General features: G+C 45.4%; 1 protein-coding gene across 1 annotated transcript in view; it reads right to left on the bottom strand.

Moving 5' to 3' along the window:
* LOC138677280 (A.superbus venom factor 1-like) overlaps positions 1-13760 on the bottom strand; it is a 165441-nt gene extending 151681 nt beyond the window's left edge. The window contains exon 1 of the mRNA XM_069767310.1: positions 13686-13760. Within this exon, the coding sequence (XP_069623411.1) occupies positions 13686-13747 (62 nt within the window). The 5' untranslated portion in view covers positions 13748-13760. The remainder of the gene's footprint in view (positions 1-13685) is intronic.
* Positions 13761-16256: the final 2496 nt, after the last annotated feature.

Below are 16256 nucleotides of genomic sequence, written 5' to 3'. Positions count from 1 at the left end.
AGTCATGCATGTATGCAAGGGATTGATAAGTATGTGAGAGAGAAGGTGATGGCAAGTAGACCAGATTGGAGATCCTGCCCCCCAGGCGATCTTGCTAAGATTGCACATGGAGTCAGTTTGGACTCGCAGAAGCAAAAGACTAAGGTTCACTTTCAGAGGAGTGGACCCTCACAGAGAAGTGGAGGACGTGGAGGACCCACTACGGGTCCTAGATTGTGTTACGGATGTAAGAAACCAGGACATTTTAGGAAAGATTGTCGCACAAACCCATACCCAGATAAGGTTCCCACCCCTGCTACCCCCCAGACCGATGAATAGGTAATTGGCAGCCTGCAACTGTGTCCTCTAGTCACTCTACCTCCCACCCCCTACTGTACAGTACAGGTGAGCCTGCCAGGAGGAACTACAGCTGACTTTCAGGTTGACACGGGAGCTGACAACTCAGTTATCACGCTTTCAGACTGTCCATTACCCTTCCGTGACACCACCGACTTTGTCATGGCCACACCTTTCAATGCGCTGACCCAGACCTTGGGACTGACAGAACCCATTCCCCTCTCCATTTGTGAGAAGACCATTCTGACTCAGTTAATGGTAGCCCCCAGGGGACAATGTAATTTGCTAGGTGCTGACGTTTTACGGAAACTACAGACGGTTATTACTTACCATGATGACGGAACAGTGACTATGACCCCTCAACTTAAACCCAGTACCCTCTGCAAGATCATGGCTCTGGATGCAGCTGCAAGTACTGCAGAAAGTGATCCGCCCACTGCACCTGCCCTGGATCAACTCCCCACTGATCTATGGGCAAAAGACAAAACTGATGTGGGAAAACTCAAAGTTCCTCCCATAATAGTCAAATTGAAACCAGGGGCAGCACCGCCCCTATTGCGTCAGTACCCTCTGAGTGCTGCTCAGGAGGCTGCAATAGACGCACAGTTACAAAAATTGCTGAAATCAGGGGCTGTTGTGCCTACACAGTCCGTTTGCAACACTCCCCTGTATCCAGTAAAGAAGAAGGTTAGGCCTGGGGAGCCGGTGAATTATAGAATGGTCCATGACCTCAGAGCAGTCAATGCCGCAACAGAACTGCTTGCTCCCTTGGTTCCTAACCCACACACCTTGTTGGCACACATACCTGTTAATAGTATTTGTTTTTCAGTGATTGACTTGGCAAATGCCTTTTTCAGTGTTCCATTGCACCCAGATTGCCAGTATCTTTTTGCTTTTACCTTCCGCAACAAGCAGTATACTTGGACTGTCCTACCACAAGGAGCCCAGAATTCTCCTACTATCTTCTCACAGTGCATGGCACAAGTCCTACAAGGCTGGCATGTTAAAGGAGTAGTTCTCATTCAGTATGTTGATGACCTATTGCTGTGTGCTCCTTCTCGTTCTCTTTGTAAGATGGCCACGATCTCTTTACTCTTTTTTCTTTATGAACAGGGGTGCAAAGTATCCAAACAAAAATTACAGTTTTGCTTAAGTACTGTTGTGTTTTTAGGACATTGTCTCTCTCCAGGGAAAAAGCACCTCACCCCTGAGCGAAAACAGGCTATCATGGACATGCAGCCCCCACGGAATTTGCAGGGCCTCCGTGTATTTCTAGGATTAACTTCCTACTGTCGTCCATGCATTCGTTCTGCCTCCATCTTAATGCAACCTCTATATGACTGTATGCAACCTGTCCCCTTCTACCTTACACCAGAGGCACTTGACTGTTTTTACTCTCTGAAATTATGCATTGTTTCCTCTCCAGCTTTGGGCATCCCCAATTATGCCCTTCCCTTTAACCTCTTTCTTCATGAAAATGCAGGACATGCTACGGGTGTGCTGACTCAGCTTCATGGAGACAAACAGAGACCTGTTGCTTATTACAGCGGCCGCTTGGATACAGTGGCAAGAGGAAGTCCTTCCTGTGTTCGGGCTGTGTTGTCTGTCCAGCTGTTGCTACACAAGTCTTCAGAGATTGTTTTGGATCACCCACTGCCGGTCCATACCCCACATGATGTACATAGTATCCTTAACCAAGAACAACCTAGCCACCTGTCCATGGCTAGACAGCTGCGACTTCAGTGTGCTATTCTCATGCCTACTAATGTGACTTTGAAAAGGTGCACTGTCCTAAACCCCGCTACTCTTCTCCCAGTTCCTATGGATCCAAATGGGGGAGGGGGAGGTGACATGGAAAAGGACACTCTTTTTCTTTCTAAAATGGATCCAGAGGAACAAGATCAGGTTTCCAAACCACATGATTGTCTAGAATTGATGTCTCAGGAAACAGCTGGTTTCCCTACTGTCTCTAGTGTGCCCATACCTAATGCTGATTTTGAGCTTTTTGTAGATGGATCCCGTCACCAAGATGACCAAGGACGCTTCTGTACCGGATATGCTGTGGTCTCAGAACATGAGGTAATCAAGGCAGAGTCAATGCCAGCTCATATGTCTGCACAAGAAGCAGAGCTCAAGGCGCTTACAGAAGCGTGCAAACTAGCAGAAGGTAAGACTGTAAATATCTACACTGATTCCAGGTATGCCTTTGGCATTGCACACGACTATGGGCCTATCTGGAGAGCCAGAGCTTTCCTGACAGCAAATGGCCACCCTATTAAACATGCTGAGGCAGTCCAGCAACTTATGAATGCACTACAGCTTCCCACCCAAGCAGGCATCATAAAGGTAAGGGCACATACCAAAGGCACTGATGGACAGACGAAGGGTAATGCACTGGCAGACCAGGCTGCTAAGAAAGCAGCAAGCAGTCCTGTAGCCTTTAAAGTACGTCACCTGGACACCCCACCATCTCCACTTGTGTCAAAAGACATCTTAGCCCGGTTACAAGAACAGGCAAGTAAGGAGGAGAAAGATAGGTGGCAAAAGATAGGAGCCTGCTCTGATACAGTCACTGGACTATGGGGGAGGGGTGAAAAGGTCTGCCTACCACAGGCACTGTACCCAATGATGGCACAGGTTCTGCACGGGAATGTGCACCACTCGAAGACGGCCATGTGTGACACCCTACAGAAACAATGGATTGCCCCCGGGTTTTCCACCTGCGCAGAAAGGCAGGTACAGAGCTGCATGATATGTGCCACACATAACCAGGGTAGGACAGTGAAGACTCCATCCAAACACACTCCCCGGCCCCTTTACCCATTCCAGAGACTGCAGATTGATTATATTCAGTTGCCTAGGGTAGGGACGTATGAGTATGTGTTGGTCTGCATTGATTTATTTTCAGGTTGGCCAGAAGCCTACCCAGTTGCCAAAGCTACGGCTAAGACAACGGCGAAGAAACTGATGGCTGAGATCATATGCAGGTATGGAGTTCCTGAAGTCATTGAAAGCGATCGGGGTTCCCATTTTACTGGAGAGATCATGTCAGAGGTAATGGCAGCACTGGGGGTAAGTCAAGCATTGCATACTCCATACCATCCACAGAGCAGTGGAAAAGTGGAGAGACTAAATGGAACTCTTAAGCTTAAAATCCAGAAGGCAATGGCAGAGACTGGTAAACCATGGACAGAATGCCTTCCACTGGCTTTGTTTTCAGTAAGATATACCCCAAACAGGAAGACAGGACTGTCACCGTATGAGATTCTGTTTGGCAGGGGCCCCAATCTTGGATGTTTCTTTCCACAACAGTTGCAGCTCAAGTACCAGGACTTGACTAGCTATGTGCAGGCCTTACATGGACACCTCGCTAAAGTGCATTTAACTGTCTTCAGTTCTCTTCCAGACCCAGACAAGGTTCCTGGATACGATCCCTTGGAGCCAGGAGACTGGGTAGTGATAAAGCGGCACGTCCGGAAGAGCCTGGAACCAAGATTTGACGGACCATACCAAGTGCTCCTGACCACAGCCACAGCTGTCAAGCTCGAAGGAAAACCTAGTTGGATCCACGCATCACACTGCAAGCGAGTTAAAGAACCCGATAGCCGATAAAAGAAACAATGTTTTGGCTGGTTTTGATTTCCATGATATTATGCGTAATCGCATGGGACAGTTTGAATTCTCCAACATCCTTGAACAATAAGTTTGTGCAACATCACAGAAAACTGATAGATGACTTGTTGAGAAATTCCCAGCCCTTATCAAACTGTTGGATCTGTACACATTCACCGACATCAGCCACAAGTATTCCCTTCCTAGCCATCCCTGTGTCACCTGAGGAACTGTTTGCCTGGACTGTTTGTTCTGACACACTTGCCAACAACGCCACGAACAATGTTAAGTTATGGAACACTACCGTCGGTATACCGATTGTAGGATGGGTGGGATACCCTTGGTGGCAAGGTAATCTCTCAGGAAGTAGTACACATCTACAATATTTGGCCTATAAGGGTGGGGCCTGGGTACCTAGGAATAAGACTGGACTAACTGATTTAGGGCAAGTTCCAACATATGGTTTGCAAATTAGTTTTGATGTGACTTCATACTCTACTGATGCTTTCAAACCAATACTGTTAGAAAGAATGATACATAATACGTCATGGAAATTTTCTAGTCTCCACCTTGGTGCATGTTTCAGAATATGTCTGCATTTATAGACTTGGTTCATAAATTGGAGATACGCAGGCAATACCTAAACATACGTTATATAAAAGAGCTGCAGATAACTCACCCCGCCCTTCAGGGAGACCACACATAGTGCAGATGGGTATAGCCAATAAAATTGTCAGTTCTATTTTTATTTACCCTATGATTACACAAATGTGGGATAAATTGGTTAGGGCCACAGACTATCTAGATGACCAAATTTGGGATATATTGGATATACTAAATACCACCATTGCTGTCCAAAATCAACTCATTATAGTAACCAACCAGCATACTATAGTATTAGACTATCTAACAGCAGCACAAGGTGGTATGTGTCAGGTTACTGGACCCACTTGTTGTCATTATATAGATCCAAATAGTACTATAAAGATGAAGCTAAAGTTAGAAGATGTTCAAAGACTCAGAGACCAATATGACAAAGATAATGATCGCACTAAGGACAGCTGGTGGTCAGATACTTTCTCTTTCCTCAACCCAGCCAATTGGTTTAAGGGGATCAGGGGCTGGGTAGTTGGGATTTTACAAAGCTTATTGCATATAGTTGCGATTATCCTTTTTGCATATATAGTGTTCAAAATAGTTTTTAAGTGTATCTCTGTATGTACTGGGAAATTCTGCACTCACACAGCTGATGATGATATATACTAACAAATCCTACGGCCAGTACAGTTTATTAAGAATAGTGAATAAAATGGGGGAATTTGTTATAGCAGGATCCATTTTATACTGCTTGCCTCCATTTTGTGTAAGTGTTATTATAGGTCAGATAAACACGTTGTTATTCACTATTCTTCATTTTAGCTGTTATTGCAAATTGTAGCAGGGAATGTCCTTGGTAAAATAACGAATAATGTACTGTGTAAAAATAGGTTTGCGAAACTATTAGGAGGCAAGGGAGTAATACACTCCGACGCTTAGCCCATAATATGGAGAATCCGCCTCCAACACAAGAATGCATAAAAAGTGTGTGTAAGCTTATTAAAACTAGAGATATTTCAGATACAGCCCTGGTGCGTTGTGTCTTATCTCTCCGGTGCCGTGACGTCATCTCTACGGTGGACTCATCAGAGAGTAGGTCGAGACCTGCGACAACAATTCGACTATCGTGTAGAGCAGTGCTCCCCAACTCCTGTCCTCAAGAGCCACCAACCGGTCATGTTTTCAGGATTTCCTTAGTATTGAAGAGGTAATAATTGCATCACCTGGACAATACAAAGGAAATTCTGAAAACATGACCTGTTGGTGGCTCTTGAGGACCAGAGTTGGGGATCACTGGTGTAGAGTGACCATGGGAGGTACTGTGACCATTGAGGAGACACTGGGGACATTTCCCATTCTGCTAGTAAGATACCATGAATGATGCATTGAACTTTAGCTATACACAGAATTATACTGACTTGTGATTATTGACTTGCGTTGTAACTACGGTATTGTAATACATCAGTATTAGTAATGCCACAAAACCATGCCTTCAAGATGTCTCTTAAAATGAGGATAAAGTGGGCCACCCATTTTAAAGAAAATCTGTCACTTGATATAAATAACTTTTTTTTTTACTTGATGTAAATGCCATTGTTCTCCTGTATTTGGTGATGTTTATTTTTTTTTGCTCCTGCACCTCTTCTTGTTTGCCTCTTCCCTGTGTAAGGAGATGGCAATGCTGACCATGTTTTCCCTTGAAGAACACGTGAACTGTTGCAAAAGTGTTTTGATGGGACGTAAGAAAAAGAGAGTTCCTCGGCAGGAGTTCCAGAGTGTCAGAGACAGTAAAGAGATAAGCAATGGCCATAGTGGCAAAGTATCCTTCTAAGGCTGGTTTCACACTTACGTTTCAAAACGCATGCGTTTTAAAAAAAAAAAACGCATGGTGAAAAAACGCATGTAAACGCGTGCAAACGCTGCGTTTTTTTGACGCATGCGTTTTTGCATGTGGTGAAAAAAACGCGGCGTTTTGATGCGTTAAGGCTGGTTCACATTTGCGTTTTTTTGGGTGCGTTTTTGCGGTAAAAAACGCATGGTGAAAAAACGCATGTAAACGCGTGCAAACGCTGCGTTTTTTTGACGCATGCGTTTTTGCAAGTGGTGAAAAAAAGCGGCGTTTTGATGCGTTTACATGCGTTTTTTCATGCGTTTGCGTTTTTTAAACGCATGCTGAGAAATGTGTGACAGCTGCCAATCATCAAAATAAAGTAAAAAACCCACTATAAACAGAAATAGTTAGGGTTAGGGGTAGGGATCATAACCCTAACCCTAAAGGGATCCTAACCCTAAAGGGATTAGGGTTAGGGTTAGGGGTAGGGTTAGGGATCATAACCCTAACCCTAAAGGGATTCCAACCCTAACCCAACCCCTAACCCTAAGCCTAAAGGGATCCTAACCCTAACCCTAAAGGGATTAGGGTTAGGGTTAGGGGTAGGGTTAGGATCCCTTTAGGGTTAGGGGTAGGGTTAGGGTTAGGATCCCTTTAGGGTTAGGGGTAAGGATCCCTTTAGGGTTAGGGTTAGGATCCCTTTATCACCTTTATGGTGGGGGGTGGCATAGCAGTGTGTTTTCTGTTTTTTTTTAATAAAAACGCATGCGTTTTTAATGCAAACAAATGCATGTGCTTAAAAACACATGCGTTTACATAGACATCAATAGGTTTTTTTGCGGCAAAAAAAACGCCACAAAAATTACTACATGTTGCATTTCTGCAACACAACGCATGCAGAGAAAAAATGCATGTGTTGCAAAAAACACGTCAAAACGCATGCAAAAAAAAGCATGCGTTTTTAATGTTAAATATAGGGGGGAAAACGCATGCTTTTTTGCGTTTTTTACTGCAAAAACGCAAAAAAAAACGCAAATGTGAAACCAGCCTAAGTGAAAAAGGGTGCGGAACTGCGGGTTGAGCATAGGACTCTTAGAAACTTGACTGTAATACTGAGCTGAGCAGTGGTAAAGTAAAGAGGAAAGGTGAATAGAGGACAAGGGTGAAAAGAGAAAGGAATCTGTGTGTGGAAAATGCACATCAAGATATGTGCCTGCTATCTACTATTTATAATCCCTTCCCAGTTATCGTTAAGTAAAAAATTTATGTTTGACTGGTGTCTCCCTAATTGAGCTGTGCAACACCTGGTCCTGGCAGAGCAATGTCACCCTTTCCATGCGGCCTGCAAGGGCGTAGCGACCCCACACATTCAGCCAGGACCTCCACCTTCATGTAACGTGTCAGGGCACCCGACAGAGATGAGTATCTCGCTCACGGCTACCGCCTCGCACCACGTTACACTTGGCGCACTCTGCAGGATCGAGTCTTGCAGTTAGAAGAACAGAGTGATACAGAGAGGACTCAAGTTTCATAGAGGGTGGTGACAATTATGCGGTCTGAGATGAAGCCGAGCCATTGTGGATGTAGAAGGAACGAAAGGGGGCAAAGACGTGTCAGAGTCCAGAGGTTGCGCCTACCGAAGGGAGTGTCGGAACTGGAAGTGCCAGCCTACAGCAAGGAGTGGCTGCTGCAATGAAATTAAGTTGAAGGAAATGGCCCTCCCAGTAAGGTATGACCGAAGAGAACGGGCAGAGGGGTTAGAGAAACAGGATGGTGATCTGGAGAAAATCCCACCCAGAGAAAGGCTGAGCCGTGACGGGCATCCAGCAGCAAAAGAGACTGCACCATTTATGGGTTGTTAGTTGGAGAAAGAGCAGTGTGATACAGTGACAAAGATAGGTGTAATGATGACAGTGTAGGAGTTGTTGTTAGCGAAGGGAGGCCTGGCGCGGAACGGGTCATCCAAGGAGAAGATTCGGGCAAGGATGATTACGCCAGATCAGGTGAGGCCGGGCAGCCTGGTGGAGGAGATGGAGGCAGGATGTGAGCAAAAGTCTGAGCCGCCATGTCCTTTGGAAAGGCCATGCGCCTGGAGGCCTTTTGGGTCCAGACGTTGGTGGGTTCTCTGCCAATAATTATCCTCACCCCTGAACGGGCACCCCCTACCACCATGATGCAGTTGATCGCGGATGTGATCCGGGACAAGAACAGGATGGCAAGGTACAGAGGAAGAAGAGGAGTTGTCTCTGTGTTCCCAAAAGAAAAAATATATGATCATTAACATATGTGTCCTCTATCTCTTGTATATAAGCCCTTGCCAGTTATTGTTGAGTAAAAAGTTAATTTTTGACTGATCATCTCCCTTATTGAACTATCCAACACCTGGTCCTTGCAAACTAATGTCACCGCATCCAAGGGGGTAGCGTTCTCACTGCACAGGTCCACACACTCAGCCAGGACCCCCACCTTCATGTAACGTGCCGGGTTTTCAAAGACGAATACCTCGCTACAGTCTACTGCCCCGCACCACGTTACAACTGTATATAAATCTATTTATAGCCAGTCCTAACAGCATGTAACATCCTCATGGTCAGGATTCAGCTCTGTCTGCAGGTTCTATCATTCACCAATTCACCACATGGCCACTACACTCATGTGATTTTCATTCTTATGGTCATGTGACAACAAGCTTCTATTCCTATACAGGAGAGGGAGGAGGTGAGCTGTGATATCACCTATTGTGATTGATGGATCCTGTTTTCTATGCTGCATATAGCAACGTTATTAGTCATTGTCCAGGAGGAGGAGGAGGTGGTGAGCTGTTATATCATCTATTGTGAATGGTAAATCTTATGGTATCTACTGTATATAGAGGTGTTATCAGTCATTGTACAGGAGCGGCAAGAGGGGGTGAGCTGTGACATCACCTATTATAATGAATCCAATGTTATATACTGTATATAGAGATGTTATCAGTAACTGTTGAGGAGGAGGAGGTGAGTTGTGATAGCATCTATTGTGAATGGTGGATTCTGTGTTATCTAATATATAAAGCTGAATGTGTGTTAGTATGTGTGTATGTATGTATGTATGTATGTATGTATGTCCAGGATTGGTATCTGCACCGTCGCAGCTACAGCCACAAAATTTTGCACAGTCACACGTCTGGACCCCGAGAGCGTCATAGGCTATGTTGTGAGTCGAAATTTTAACCCCGCGCGTTCCAATTCACCAAACAATTTTGCCCCTATCTACATAATGGGGAAAAAGTGAAAGGAAAAGTGTTGGAGGCAAATTGACAGCTGCCAGATGTGAACAAGGGGGACTTAAAGAGTGAGAGCGATGGCGCCAAAGAGTATATACCGTACAGTTGCTAAGGTGGGGCCCCGACACGTGATACTCACCACACACGGGGATATGAACACACAGACAAAATGTGCCACACACTACCACGTGCTTAAACACATACAGTGGGGCAAAAAAGTATTTAGTCAGTCAGCAATAGTGCAAGTTCCACCACTTAAAAAGATGAGAGGCGTCTGTAATTTACATCATAGGTAGACCTCAACTATGGGAGACAAACTGAGAAAAAAAAATCCAGAAAATCACATTGTCTGTTTTTTTAACATTTTATTTGCATATTATGGTGGAAAATAAGTATTTGGTCAGAAACAAAATTTCATCTCAATACTTTGTAATATATCCTTTGTTGGCAATGACAGAGGTCAAACGTTTTCTGTAAGTCTTCACAAGGTTGCCACACATTGTTGATGGTATGTTGGCCCATTCCTCCATGCAGATCTCCTCTAGAGCAGTGATGTTTTTGGCTTTTCGCTTGGCAACACGGACTTTCCATTCCCTCCAAAGGTTTTCTATAGGGTTGAGATCTGGAGACTGGCTAGGCCACTCCAGGACCTTGAAATGCTTCTTACGAAGCCACTCCTTTGTTGCCCTGGCGGTGTGCTTTGGATCATTGTCATGTTGAAAGACCCAGCCACGTTTCATCTTCAATGCCCTTGCTGATGGAAGGAGGTTTGCACTCAAAATCTCACGATACATGGCCCCATTCATTCTTTCATGTACCCGGATCAGTCGTCCTGGCCCCTTTGCAGAGAAACAGCCCCAAAGCATGATGTTTCCACCACCATGCTTTACAGTAGGTATGGTGTTTGATGGATGCAACTCAGTATTCTTTTTCCTCCAAACACGACAAGTTGTGTTTCTACCAAACAGTTCCAGTTTGGTTTCATCAGACCATAGGACATTCTCCCAAAACTCCTCTGGATCATCCAAATGCTCTCAAGCAAACTTCAGACGGGCCCGGACATGTACTGGCTTAAGCAGTGGGACACGTCTGGCACTGCAGGATCTGAGTCCATGGTGGCGTAGTGTGTTACTTATGGTAGGCCTTGTTACATTGGTCCCAGCTCTCTGCAGTTCATTCACCAGGTCCCCCAGTGTGGTTCTGGGATTTTTGCTCACCGTTCTTGTGATCATTCTGACCCCACGGGGTGGGATTTTGTGTGGAGCCCCAGATCGAGGGAGATTATCAGTGGTCTTGTATGTCTTCCATTTTCTAATTATTGCTCCCACTGTTGATTTCTTCACTCCAAGCTGGTTGGCTATTGCAGATTCAGTCTTCCCAGCCTGGTGCAGGGCTACAATTTTGTTTCTGGTGTCCTTTGACAGCTCTTTGGTCTTCACCATAATGGAGTTTGGAGTCAGACTGTTTGAGGGTGTGCACAGTTGTCTTTTTATACTGATAACAAGTTTAAACAGGAGCCATTACTACAGGTAATGAGTGGAGGAAAGAGGAGACTCTTAAAGAAGAAGTTACAGGTCTGTGAGAGCCAGAAATCTTGATTGTTTGTTTCTGACCAAATACTTATTTTCCACCATAATATGCACAAAAAAAATGATAAAAAAACAGACAATGTGATTTTCTGAATTTTTTTTTCTCAGTTTGTCTCCCATAGTTGAGGTCTACCTATGATCTAAATTACAGACGCCTCTCATCTTTTTAAGTGGTGGAACTTGCACTATTGCTGACTGACTAAATACTTTTTTGCCCCACTGTATACCACCTTCAGCACACATTTCACCACACATACACCAACCTCGCCACATAAAAGTTGAAACACAAAAGTCGCCGCTCAAAACTCACCACGAGCAAAACTCACCACATGCAAAACTAGGCTCACGCAAAACTCGCCACACGTGCAAAACTCACCTCATCGAAAACTCGCCACACACAAAACTTGCACACGCGTAAAAATTGCCACATGCACAAAAGTTGCAACACATGCAAAAGTTGCCTCACACAAAACTTGCACATACTCAAAACGCACCACACATAAAACTCGCCACGCGCAAAACTCACCATGTGCAAAACTTGCTGCACACAACTTGCTACACTAACCTGTCACATGCAACTCGACACACAAAAAGTTGCTACACGCATGTCGCCACACAAAAATCATCTCACAAAAGTCGCTACATGCATGTCACCACATGCAACTCAACACACACAACTTGACACATGAAACTCTCCCTAAAACACACACAAGTCTGGTATTATCCTTCAAAAATAAAAATCTGATTAATAAGCAGACAAACTACAAGAGCAACAACTGTACCATATAGGAAATACGGCAGCTATCAGTCACATGACTTGTCTATTATGTGTATGTGTGAGCTAATATATACTGCCAGGGGGGAGGGCTTCCTAATGGCTGGAGATTTATCAGGCTGCCAATTTAGCTTACAAATACTGAGGTAAAAATACTGACCAAATAACGTGTGAACGCAGACTAATACAGGAGGAGATGACATACAGATATATACTATATACAGGGGAGATGACACACAAATATATACTATATACAGGAGAGATGACACACAGGTATATACTATATACAGGAGGAGATGACACACAGGTATATACTATATACAGGAGGAGATGACACACACATATATACTATATACTGGGGAGATGACATACAGGTATATACTATATACAGGAGAAGATGACACAATGGTATATACTATATACAGGGGAGATGACATACAGGTACATACTATATACAGGGGAGATGACACACAGGTATATACTATATACAGGGGAGATGACACACAGGTATATATTATATACAGGAGGAGATGACACACAGGTATATACTATATACAGGAGATGACACACAGGTATATACTTTATACAGGAGGAGATGAAATACAGGTACATACTATATTCAGGAGGAGATGACACAGGTATATACTATATAGAGGAGCAGATGACACACAGGTATATACTATATAGAGGAGCAGATGACACACAGGTATATACTATATACAGGAGGAGATGACATACAGGTATATACTATATAAAAGAGGAGATGACACATAGGTATATAGATGAGGTGATGACATACAGCAGGTATATACTATATGCACTGGAGATGACATACAGGTATATACTATATACAGGAGATGACAAACAAGTATATACTATATATAGCAGGAGATGACATACAGCAGGTATATAGTATATTCAGAAGAGATGACATACAGGTATATACTATATACAGGAGGAGATGACACATAGGTATATACAATATACAGGAGGAGATGACATACAGCAGGTATATACTATTTACAGGGGAGATGACATACAGGTATATACTATATACAGAAGATGACATACAGGTGTATACTATATATAAGGGAGATGACAAACATGTATATACTGAGGGGAAAATGAAAGGTGTGAGGTGAAAATGAGGGGTGTGAGGTGAAAATGAAAAGGTGTGAGTGCAAAATGAGAGGAGTGAGGGAAAATAGTGGAGTGATCGGAAAATGACAGATGTGAGGTCGAAATGACAAGTGTCAGGGGGGAATGAGAGGTCTAAGGGAGAAAATGAGAGATGTGAGGGGGAAAATAAGAGAAGTGAGGTGCTATAACTAACCACAGATATTTACTATGCCCAGACAAAGCTGGGCTCTTCAGCTAGTATATTATATTTAATGGTGTTATCTTACATTGCAAATGAGGAGGAGGTGAGCTGTGATATCACCTATAGGGAATAAAGTACCTTGTTATCTACTGTATTTAGAGGCGGAGGGGGAAGCTGTGACATCACCTAATATGGCTCACACCTTTTTAATACTGCATTGTTTTTGCTTTCTTTTAAGTTTCATGTAATTGGGAACACTTTAGTACATGAATACTTTAGGCAAGTAATTATAAAAGTAGATCTATCTTTTTCCCTTTTTTTATTTCTGTTTAAATGGAATAAAGTATTTTTGTACTCACTTTTGTCCAAGGCAGCCATGCAGTAGAGCGAGCAGCGTAAGACACAGAAGTTTGCACCCCATGGCGCCTCCAGGATACAGTGAAATTATACCTGGAGATTAGGGCTTTACACAGATTATAGTACAGACAAAGCAAACAATTCTCTAATCAGTAACAGATGAGCCGGGAATATTAGCAAATTTTGTAATTCCCAGGAAAAGTAAACCCAGTAGAAGTGGCATAATATTTACAGAATGTGTATATTTGCAAAGCTTTAAAGGAACCTATCATTAGAAAATAAACTACTGTTTAAACAAAAGATTTAAGGACAAAGACCCCCAGGAAGACCAATAATATCTGAAATCAATTGCCTCAGGACTAATCTTTCGGAATAGCTAGATAAGATTCTGCAGAAGTATGTGTTAGGGCTAGCGGAACGCACCAAATAATTAGATAGAATAAGGTGTGTTCGCAGCCTGGGGTCCACCGTGCAGAGATGGAACCTGCTGCTGATTAACCCCTTTCTGACATCAGACGTACTATCCCGTCCAGGTGGGGTGGGCCCCCATGACCAGGGACGGGATAGTACGTCATGCCCTTTAATGCGACACTGCGACTTAAGTCGCGGTGATCACATTAAAATTCCGACGCCATCTTACCTCAGGGAAGATGGCCTCGGCATCCTGGGGTATGGCGTCCCCTCCCCCGCCTCCCGATCGCTGTGATTGGCTGTTCAATTCTGAACAGCCAATCACAGCCTTTCTCATTGTTTCAGCCAATCAGCTTGGCTGAAACAGTGAGGTTCCAGGCTAGGATCGAGTACCGATGTACTCGATCCTGGGGCCGGTGCCTGGCAACCCAGGCACCGGCCAAAACCCCCGGATTGGCGCGATCGACGATCACATCGATCGCGCCAATCGCAGGGCATAGCGGTGGTGTTACCGCGCTGTGCCCTGCCTGAAAGTGCCTGATCCGGAGCCGCAGGGCAGCTGAGGAAGGCTCCGGATGCTGCAGCTGTGATTGGCGCGATCGATGTGATCGTCGATCGCGCCAATCAGGAACAGTCCCGCCGGATCGGCGCGATCGACGATCACATCGATCGCCGTCGATTGCGCCGATCGCAGGGCACAGCAGCGGTGTTACCGCGCTGTGCCCTGCTTGGAAATCCAGCCTCATCTGCCTGCCACCTCCCCCACCACCTCCTGCAGCTCTGCCAATCAGGGCACAGCAGCGGTGTGCCCGCGCTGTGCCCTGATGGTGACCTGCCGGTGACCTGCCGGTCACCTGCCGGTCACTTGCTGGTGACCTGCCGGTGACCTGCCTATGATCGGAGCTGTGAGCTCCGATCATAGGCTGGTGCCTAGCGACACCGGCGTCACCAGGGCCACCTCTGATTGGTGGGATCGATGTGATCATTCGATCCCACCAATGACAGGTCACAGCAGCGGTGTGACCGCTCTGTGACCTGTCTCACCTGTCCCTGACCTGTCTGACTGCTCTTCAGGAATCCTCACACTTGGTGAGGATTCCTGAAGAGCGGTCACGCTGACAGATCCCCTCCTGTGCTGAGACTTGTGGTGCCACAGTAGCCTGTGACACCACAATTCTTGCTAACGAAAGAAGACAGAAGAAAGAAGACAGAAGAAAGAAGAGAGACTACAACCGTAAGTGTTCATCCCCGATCCCGGCCCGATCTTACTTCACCCCCCCCTTACCCCTCCCCCCCTTCCCCTTCCCCCTCCACCCCCACTTTGCGCCGCGTCCGTCCGTGCCCAAATATAGCAGCCGCCGAGCGTTGATTGGTGACGCAGTTCACCGATCAACACTCGTGCTCGCTTTTCTTTCCCACATCCCCGTCCACGCACCCCGCCGCTGCGTCTGAACCCGTGCCTTTCATTTCTTTTTTTTTTTTCCCACATCCCCATCCACGCACCCCGCCGCTGCGTCTGAACCCGTGCCTTTCATTTCTTTTTTTTTTTTCCCACATCCCCGTCCACGCACCCCGCCGCTGCGTCTGAACCCGTGCCTTTCATTTCTTTTTTTTTTTCCCACATCCCCGTCCACGCACTCCGCCGCTGCGTCTGAACCCGTGCCTTTCATTTCTTTTTTTTTTTTCCCACATCCCCGTCCACGCACCCCGCCGCTGCGTCTGAACCCGTGCCTTTCATTTCTTTTTTTTTTTCCCACATCCCCGTCCACGCACCCCGCCGCTGCGTCTGAACCCGTGCCTTTCATTTCTTTTTTTTTTTTCCACATCCCCGTCCACGCACTCCGCCGCTGCGTCTGAACCCGTGCCTTTCATTTCTTCTTTTTTTTTCCCCACATCCCCGTCCACGCACCCCGCTGCTGCGTCTGAACCCGTGCCTTTCATTTCTTTTTTTTTTTTCCCACATCCCCGTCCACGCACCCCGCCGCTGCGTCTGAACCCGTGCCTTTCATTTCTTTTTTTTTTTTTCCCACATCCCCATCCACGCACCCCGCCGCTGCATCTGAACCCGTGCCTTTCATTTCATTTTTTTTTTTTTACACATCCCCGTTCACACACCCAGCAGCCGCCGAACTTTGATAAGTGACGCAGTTCACTTATCAGAG

This window comes from Ranitomeya imitator, chromosome 4, assembly GCF_032444005.1.
Source record: "Ranitomeya imitator isolate aRanImi1 chromosome 4, aRanImi1.pri, whole genome shotgun sequence".
Classification (NCBI taxonomy): domain Eukaryota; kingdom Metazoa; phylum Chordata; class Amphibia; order Anura; family Dendrobatidae; genus Ranitomeya; species Ranitomeya imitator.
Note: the sequence above shows the minus strand (reverse complement) of the source record. Positions and strands in the feature narration are given on the sequence as shown.